The 9,784-nt window shown below is 36.7% G+C and overlaps 1 protein-coding gene across 1 annotated transcript; it reads left to right on the forward strand.

Moving 5' to 3' along the window:
* Positions 1–563: 563 nt before the first annotated feature.
* On the forward strand, positions 564–1,638 carry LOC118754458. The gene has a single exon (XM_036489335.1). The coding sequence runs from the start codon at positions 1,092–1,094 to the stop codon at positions 1,530–1,532; it is 441 nt and encodes a 146-aa protein (XP_036345228.1). The 5' UTR covers positions 564–1,091; the 3' UTR covers positions 1,533–1,638.
* Positions 1,639–9,784: the final 8,146 nt, after the last annotated feature.

Genomic DNA, 9,784 nt, shown 5'->3' on the forward strand with positions numbered 1-9,784 from the left:
TAATACGAAACCTACTTTAATTTTTGGTTATTAAATCTCTGTTATTTTGACACGCGATTGGCAAATTTGAAGTTTTTAAGTTTCTAGTTGCTCCACTTTAGATTTTTCTTCCTATTTATAAATTTTATTGGTTGTCTTGGACACCTTTAATCCACTCAGCGTACAATTTCTTGTTCAATGACTATGTTTTTCCCAGTGTAACGTATTCGGAGAGAGTAATGCCATGTCAGAAGTTTCTCCGATATTCTCCCACTTGCACATACATATGTATATATAATGATTTTTCTACCCAAGAGCACAATTGGAAAGAGCGCCACTCAACGGCAATAAACACACAGAAAAAAATCAACAATGAAACGAATAAGAAAATGCATCGTAGTAATGCACCATACAACTAGGTATGCACACAGGTATCTGCTGGATACGCTGCAGAAGTGCAGGTATGTTATATGTACTTAACATATTTGTGTGCAGTTTTTACCCACACTTCAGTGCCTGCTCATTCACGCTCTCCGCATTGCGCTCAGCCACTGGTGTTCTCCAACAACACCCTTCTATGGCCGCTTGCTGCAGTTCGTCACAGACATTGGATTTGCTATAAAACACAACCACACCACCGAGTTCCGTTCATTCGGAGTCGAACTCTTGAGCGGAAAAGAACAAAAAAGCGGAAAACCAAGAAACAGCGAAGACCAAATACAAATAGAAAATCCTCAGCAAAACAAAAGCGAAGTGGTTAAATAGTGAATTGTATGTGCGAAAATCAAGCACGCGGTTATATATAAAATTAAGTATATAACAGCAAGAACAAGTCAAAAGTAGTTACGTGTGTAGCGAAGTTATTGCTCGCGCGAATTTGCAAACGAGTTTTTAATACCACAGCAAAGAATCTGAAAAAACTAAGAGCGACGCAGTGCATTGTAATTCGTCACTGGAAACGTGAAGCGAAACAAAGTCATTGGAAAGTTCTAGAAGCGAATAAGCAACAACAATAGCAAAACAAGTGACTTCGTCGTAGTGGAGTGCCTTTTGTAGTGGAATCAATACTTTTGAACTCATATTTTGCCTTCCTCTAATTCTAAACCGGCGAAATGGCTTTCATGATGCCCGTAATGAAGAACAACTATGACATCTACAAGGATAGTCGTTCGCGCAAAACTTCAGAATGCTCCACTACCAGTTCGAACGGTGGCGCACCCACATTGTCTTCCGCCATTGGTGGGGCACCCAGTGGGCGTGTGCGCAAAGTTTCTGAGTGCAAGTCAGAAAGTTTCGCCACCTCACCTTCGCACACCTATCGCATGCAGATGCAGCGCTGTCAGTCATCGCGCGCCTTTCCCCGCAACGCATCGCGCACCTCGCACTCGTCGGCCGCTGGCGCCTTGTCGCCCACGCGCTCCTTCAGCCAGGCGTCCAGTCCGCCTAAGACGATTAACACTGCGGAAAGCCAGAACGATATCACAAAATTTCACTTGCGGCTGGTTGAAAAGCTCCGCAAGTCCTTTCGCAAGGACAGCGCCAAACGGTCATGAGAACGCGAAAGCGCCCTCCATCACAGCAACAGTAGTGGCAGCTATCCCAATGACGATGGCAGCACAACAAAAGCAGAAAACAATAATTTCAAACATAATAGGGAAGCGCAGCAGCATCAGCAGCGGTCACAGGTCGACAGCCCTGAAAGTAGTGCGAGTAGGCGTCAGTCGGCCGGCCGTGATGTTGTCTGCGCGTCGGCGGATACCGCCACAACCCACAAGGAAAGCGGTGATAATTTCGATATCGTCGCAGCAGACGCCATTGAAGACGCAGAAGATTGGCCAAAGTTCGAAGACAACAACACCGTTGCGGCGCCGAGTTCGTTGGCCGCACACTTGGGACGGCGCATCACAGCGCCATTAACGCGTGCCAACCTCAAGCGTTGCCACAAAAAATTCGCGAAGCTGCAGCTCACAACGGCGGCGCAGCATTCACTAGCGGGCCAAATGGGCTCCGCGTCCACGATAGAATTGTACTCCAGCTCGGATGGCTCAAGTTTGTTTGGCGGCGACCGAAGACAACTGCTTGCAGAGGGCAAGAAAGCGCAGCAGAAACGCATCAAGCAGACGACAACAACGAATGTCACAGCAATGGGCGAGAAAACGGAAGTAACGGAGAAACCAAAGCAGACGGAGGCGGCGACAGGTCGTGGTCGCAAAAAACGTAAACGCATGAATTTCCTGCGGCGCTCTACTTCCCGGTTTAGTTCGAAGAGCGCGCCGGGTTAAGACATGACGCTCACACACCAGAGCGTGCGTTGTATGCTTTCAGCTATAATTTGGGCTTCATGTGGCAGCAGTGTTGGCTTTAAATGTTTGGCGCGCATCGCTTTGCAACGCAGCGCAACGCAACGCAGCAGCAGAGCAGGGAAGTAAAGATGAATGAAGCAGTACTGGCGATACAGCCGCACAACATTCAGGGTCCAATTGGGTCTTGCGACTCGTCGCCTGACTGCAGTTTGTTGCACGCGCGAACAACGTGATCAGCATTGCGGCAGCAGCAACTGTCGCTGCCATTTCGAATGCAAGGTCGCGTGCGCGTCGGCATTCTCAAGGCGAGTAGTTGGAAAGGAGTGAATGAGTGATGGATACAACGGCGGAGGGATGAAGGAGGGCGCAACCAAATTGAGATGCGAGCTGGCAGATAGCCCAAATATTTTACATATATATGTATCTGAATCTGGGCGAGCGAATGCAGTGGTGGCAGCGCTACAACGGTACTTATTTGCGAAATATCACAGGCAATGCGGATAGCATGGCTATTTTTAGGCTCATACGACAAATGGTAAGAGGAAATTATCACAAGGAATGAACCGCACTATTCTAAAGACAGAACCCGAACTTTTTAAGTATATTTTGAATGTATGATTTTTTTAGAAGCAATTAAGTATTTTGGAATAATATTTTTTATTGAATATTATTTTATACAAATTTTAGAACTTATGCCATGTGATAAAGTATGAAACTATTTTGGGAAAGCAAATGCTTGTGGAAGTAACAACAAAAATATAGACATTTAAAGAAGTGAGCTTAAAAGCCGAATAAACAAATTTACAGCAAGTTTCAAACGGTTTTCAGGGAATTAAATGCTTCCAAATTTCTTTAAAAAATATGAAAACTATACAACGTTGAAACTGCCATTTCCAAATTGTTCTGTAGAGAAAAGCTTTGAGTTAATAGAATTTATTTTTCTGCACAGCACATAACATTACAAATATTTTAGAGCTGTCTTTGGGCTTCCATGAAATTGAACAGAAAAAGCACTTTTTGCTTGAAAGCAAATAATAATTAGCGAGAAGCCACAAAAGTGCCACACACATGGCCGTGGAAGCCCATTTACGCCACTCAAATACAATAAAAGAAGAAAAAACATTAGCTAAAAAACTGCTAGTTTCTAATTTAAGTGTTAACTTTAACGGTATCTAATAAAAACAAACAAAATGGACTCGTCAAGTATAACTGAAAGTTTTCTGCTTTATAAAATTAATAACTGCAATTTATGCAATAAATCAATGTTGAACATTATTTAAGTATTAGGTAAATAAATAGTATCTATATATAGTATCTATGTATGTAGGTTAGTTTGCTTTCTAATGTCTAAGTTAAGTGAAAATGCTTTAAATGTATACAACCTATACATGTCTACATGAAATTATTTGTATACTAAGTAATACAAAACAAATGTGCTATGTATGTATGTACATATGTACAATATATGTATATACATAGGTATAATAGTTCATAAGTATTTGCTTTGAATAATCTGAAGTATATGAAATAAAAAAAATAAATAAAAAAATTAAATAAACACACAAAATTTGTGCTATTTATTGGAAAAATGATTATTTTATAGGCTGTTTTTATGTGAGTATGTCTAACTTCACTTCGAATATGGGGAAAAATAATAGAGAGGAGAATATATTATTGACTTGTGGACAATTACATGCAATTATACTTACACACACATAGCCGTCAATCAATACGCACGCTGCCTATTTTACACGCAACGGATTCCAGCCCTATTCGAGCCAAAGTTGAATCCATAATGAGTGGAGCGGCCTACTGAAGGTTGCTGAATGCATGCAATACATACATATTTACAAGCCAATTAGATTTACATACATATGTACATAAGGGTAATTTAAATCAAATGCACCAATTAACCATCTGGGTGCGTCGTTACCGACATTCCTAGCCAAAAAGGAATGCACGCTATTCAACTTGTAAGGAATCAAGCATTTTCAAACATATTTGGCTACAAACAAGTGGATGGCATGTGTGTGTGTGCAAGCAGTTACCCCTCAGTCAAGCCCACTAGTTCTCGATTTGGAGCGCTCGTCTTTAACTAATTTTCATAACAGAGGTGCCTACTACCAACCGAAAAACTCCAGGTCAGATCAACTTCTTCTGCTTGTCTTAGAATTTCGTATTGAACCTTTTTGCAACTGGTATTCTTATTTGTAGTCATTGCCTAACTAGTAGTAGAGTTTACGGACTAGCTAAGCTTTTCCCACCAGGATAACATTGTCGACAAGCAGAACGCTTAACATCCAATAAGGAGACTGCTCCACTACGCCTTGGAAATATGACTTTTGTGCACTTTTCATTAATGGCAACTGGCGGCCTTCACCTACTTTCGTACGGCAAGCTTAGTGCCTTTGGGATTTTTATACAATTTAGTATGAAAATATGTATGTATATATGTATGTATGTACATTTGTATGTGGGCATGGTTATGTATGTATGTATGTCACAGCAAATACTTTTATTTGTAGAACTTTGAATGGTTTTGTAATGCCAAAGGATTTGTTAGATAATTTGACAGAAATGAAAGGGATTTCAGCGCATTTCTAGAAGATTAGTATGCACATTTGTATGTAGTTATGTAAGTACTTTGTACTCACAGCAAATAATATATAAGCCTACGCCAAAGTAAAACACAGCGCGACGGCTAAGTATTATTTAGTGAATAATAGAGAATATCAGACATATTTCTCTTAGTCACAGATATATGTATGTACATACATATGTATGCACATACTTACATACATATTTGTTTCTCAATGGCTGCGCTTTCGAAATTCTGCAAAGAATTAATGATGAAAATTTGCCAAACTGCCTTTCTTCGCATATATGTACGAAAATTTCTGTTGACTAAATAGAATGGCGAAATAGCAAAATTTTTGTTGTGCAACAGACTTAAGAGAAATTCCAACGACAACGTCAATAAATACCTGAAGGCGTACATACTATAAATACAAACATACGTATGCATATATGTAGTACATACACACATACAGTGAAAGCTCGATATTACGAAGTTGAAGAGGCTGGACAAATGCTTCGTTATATCTACAGTTTCATTAAATTTATATTTAGATTATCAAAACCCCGATACAAAGAAAAATGCAAAATTTTGGAATCATGGGGCAGAGCAAAAATTTTGTTATTTTAGCTCTGATCCAATATTTTTCGTGTAAAATGTCAAACAGCAAAATTACTCTTTAAAGTGAAAAAAGTATTTTTCCTGCAAAAACGTGAACCAGTGATCGCTTGACACTTTTCATGATTATACCAGAAGAAAAAGTGCGGGTAAAATCTTGCAACATCATTCTCTACACAACTCTCCAAAAATCGCTCTTATTTACTTACAGGATTTTGGAGCACGGGATCATTTTTCCTGTAACTTCCTGCAAATTCGTGTAAAAACCTGCAAGTTCATGGAGTACTGGATGAGAGCTATTATTGAATTATTCGTTTTATCAATGCTCGATTTATCGAGCTTTCACTCTATGTAGTGTATATATGTATGCAGTAAGTACATTCATTTGTATGCGTCAGAAGAAAATTCGCCCCTTTTTTCGTGAGTGAATTGAATTTTAACCGCCTTATGCGGTCGTACGTCAAATGTTATGCATTTTAAAAGAAATTCGCATGCAAGCACCACCCTACACACAAATATACATACATACATACATATATTTATATGTGAATGAACATAAAATTGGTTGCATTGGCGACAACTAGGCGAATAACAAAATGTACGAAAAACAAAAAAAAAAATATTTAATGCGATCTTTGTTATACGGATATGTTTGTATGCAAGTCTGACAATAAACAATAAAAATAAACTGTATATATTTTTTACAAGATATTTAGCTTTCTAAGAATAATTAAAAATTACGGCGGCTTGTTGTTTGTCTACCATATGACCTTCAAGATACTCGCACATATATATATGCGTATATATGTAAATATATAGAAGATCTAAAAGAAATAGTGAGCGTGAAAAGTCTGCGCCAGTTTATCGGGTTTTATTTGTAGTTGTAGATTATTTAGTTCAAAATGAATATGGAAAGTTCTTAACGCTGGCACAGTACGCACGTCATTTGTGCCATATATACGGAAATTCTTAGATAAACTTTGGACTTTAATAAGAATGATTCATGTGTTATCAGCAATTTCATTAGGAATCAGCAGCATTAAATTAACCCAATTGAAGCAAGTAAGAGCAATACAAACAAAAAACTATTTCTATTAATTAAAAATAAATGCTACAGTGCCTGGTTCTTGCATCCTGAAATCATCATACGTCCAAATAATTACTTTGCTCCCTTGTTTATCTCATAAATGCGTATGCATATGTCACCTTGAATATATGTATGTATGTATGTAAATCTACATCCAGAGGCAATAAACCGCTTCAGCTAATTTAACAGCTGACAAATTTCTTGATAATTTCCGATTATAAACCGCACTTTACCAGCTTGAACCCGAATTTTATAACTGGTGAACGGTTAAATGGGTGGTGCTCAACCAACCGCAAAACATCCCGGTTAAATGACAGGTCCACACATACATATTTAAATACATAAAATACAAATGTGTACCCACCGACAGTGCTGCAATAAAGTATACAGCCACATTTGATGCGCACATTGCAATTAGATGACAATTATTTTTCTTTTTGTTGCTATTGTACGTACAGTTTTTGTGTACACAATTTTATCAATTTGACGCAGATAAAATATCTATCTTATGTTTGCTTGGTCATATTGCGTTGTGGCGCAAATAAGTGATTTATGATTTAATAAATGTGAAACGACTGTCCGTACGCGTATAGTACACATATGTACATATATACAAATACATATGTATGTATGCACTTACATATATTTTTTGTATTTCTCTGCAATTGTCCCCCTCATTGCATGTCAATTGGGCGGCATCAGCGCGTATCGCTTATGTGGCGTCTGCACATGTTGGAAATTGACCGTTAAACGAAGTGGCAAGCCTGATTTTCCGCATTCATTTCAATCGCAGAGAGCATAAAAATGGTATGAAACGAATAATGGCCATGTATTTGCATTAATGTGCTTACATATGTAATACATATGTATGTAGTTATGCAAGTACTAGCCTAAGCAGTTTATGGTTAGTAATATAAAGGTGATCATATGCATCCAGTTCAGTACTTATGTATGTATGTATGTATGCACGCAAATTAAGACAGAAGTAAATGCGAAAGTTATTCGGTACTGAGAATGATATGGAATTCGAACGCCGATCTTCTATTCTTTCTATTTTTATTTTTTTGTCAACAACGATGGAATACTTTTTGTTATTTTGCATGCAATTATTTGCACGAAGTATTGCTGTTCGCTTATTTTTTTATGTACAGTCAGAGTCAAAATATACACCTGCTTCTAATATAATATTCACACTTATTTTATAAAACAAAATTCATTAAATTTTTTCGAAAATATAGTCTATTCTATAACATAAACCATAAAAACCAAAGTTTCACACGTTTTATAAAATTCGTAAGAAATAAAAATATTTTCATCAAAATTTAAAATTTTTTATACAGAATTGTTTGAAAATTTTCGAGTATGCAGCTTGAAGTCGGTAAACATTAGCATTGGTTTGTTAGATGTTTTTCCATATAAAAATAGATTTTCATCCATATAAAAATAGATTTTCATCATGAATTAAAAATAGATTTTCAATATGCATTATATGGAAGAAAATGCGCAACACCCTCCACAAAAAAAAAAACTATAAAAAATCAACGGTTATCTTTAGCTACTTGAAACTTGCACTTTCTTGTACTAAATTTGTATGGGATACAAAACTGCATACTACACATTTTTTTTTTAAATCAGAATAAAAAAATTTAAATTTTGATGACATTTTTTGGAATTTTTGTGAATATTATATAAAGTGTGAAACTTGTATTTATATGGAAAGAGATATCTGATGATGATCTGATCTGATTTTGATGAAACTAGAAACGTATACTTACGTACTTTTACGAAAAATGGATCCGCCAGGTGGCGCTAGAAACAAGTTATTTCGAAAATCTCTATTTATGATTCGATTTTGATGATATGTATTGGAAAGGAATGCTGCTGATGCGATAAGAAATACTTTTATGAAAAAATTGATCCTCTAGGTGTTATTCAGAAAATCCATGGTCCTGATATTGAAGATATTAGAATAGCATGCTGATTAAATGACATTGAAAACATACACATGCATACTGTAAACGTATACTATATATGCAAAAACGTATTGAAAATATTTGTAAAAATCCATTGGATGGCTCCGTAGTCGTGATTTCCAGGAAATTCATATTTATGGTTCAACTTAGTTCAAATCTTATACGCTTTGTGCACTAAACTGTTTGTTATCTATATATGTGAATTAGGCGTATGACTTTTTGCGAAAATTTCTACCTATTACTCGATGCTTAAAAATAGTGTCAATTTGTCAAAAAACCTCCCGCAGAAAAACGCTATTTTTAAAACGTCCACTTTCATTAAATTTATTTCAATTAATTTTAAATTCACAAATAATAAATAATTGTGAATATTATATTAGAACAAGGTGTATGCTAACTTTTGACTCTGACTGTATGTGCATATTTACCTTAATATAGAAAGACCCTATTTTTATTCCTTTGCATAGTCATTTTTGAATTTAATTAAAAAGTAAAGTGTTTTACTTGCGAATTCTATTTAAACACTGTTTGTTTTGATTAAAGGCTGTGTGTATGTAGTTTAATACTGTCATAGTTATTTTTAAATTCTATTAAATAGATGCCGTCTATTCTACAAAGCTGGATTTCCAAAGAAAATAAATTAGGGCCTTTCAATTATTAAGGCAACGATATGTATTTACATCGTTGAACCATTACAACCCCGGACTAGTTAAAGCTCCGAATCATCCTCTAGGCAGACCAGTTCAAATTCAATAAATTTCACTGCGCTCTGCTAAAACTCACCTCCCTAAATTCAATGTCGGCGCCGACCACACAAAAAGGTCGCCTATCAATCACTTGCACATTTCTAGGTTTTCTCTGAAGGTACTTGTTGTAATCAAATATTTACTTATACTGCATTGCGGAAATGGGTGTGCGAAAAGATTGCGTTACAAATAGCGTATTTCCTAAGCGTGGAATTCAATTAATTTGCTAATTATTACAACACGCCCGTCATTTGTATGGCTGTTGCATAATTTGCGTGCGAGCTTCTAAGGAATTGCATAATGCAAATGAAAGTAAAATGAGCAAAAACAAGAGCGCAACCGCCTTCAAATTAAATATGTAGAACAGAAAATTAAATTTTTATGGTAAGCTCAAATTGGACTCTTAAGAATGTCCCGCAAGGGCCCCATAGTAAGCGGGACGTACCGTTACAGTTTTAGAAGGATAGGTGAGAACGTCTCGTTACTCTTCTGCACTACCGAAG

The sequence above is a fragment of the Rhagoletis pomonella genome, unplaced genomic scaffold (genome assembly GCF_013731165.1).
Source record: "Rhagoletis pomonella isolate Grant_MI unplaced genomic scaffold, Rhpom_1.0 Rhpom_scaffold_03932, whole genome shotgun sequence".
In the NCBI taxonomy this organism is placed as follows: domain Eukaryota; kingdom Metazoa; phylum Arthropoda; class Insecta; order Diptera; family Tephritidae; genus Rhagoletis; species Rhagoletis pomonella.

Excerpts from the sequence above, each read along its gene's own strand:
- LOC118754458 (XM_036489335.1), top strand. The coding sequence starts at position 1,092 with ATGGCTTTCATGATGCCCGTAATGAAGAACAACTATGACATCTACAAG.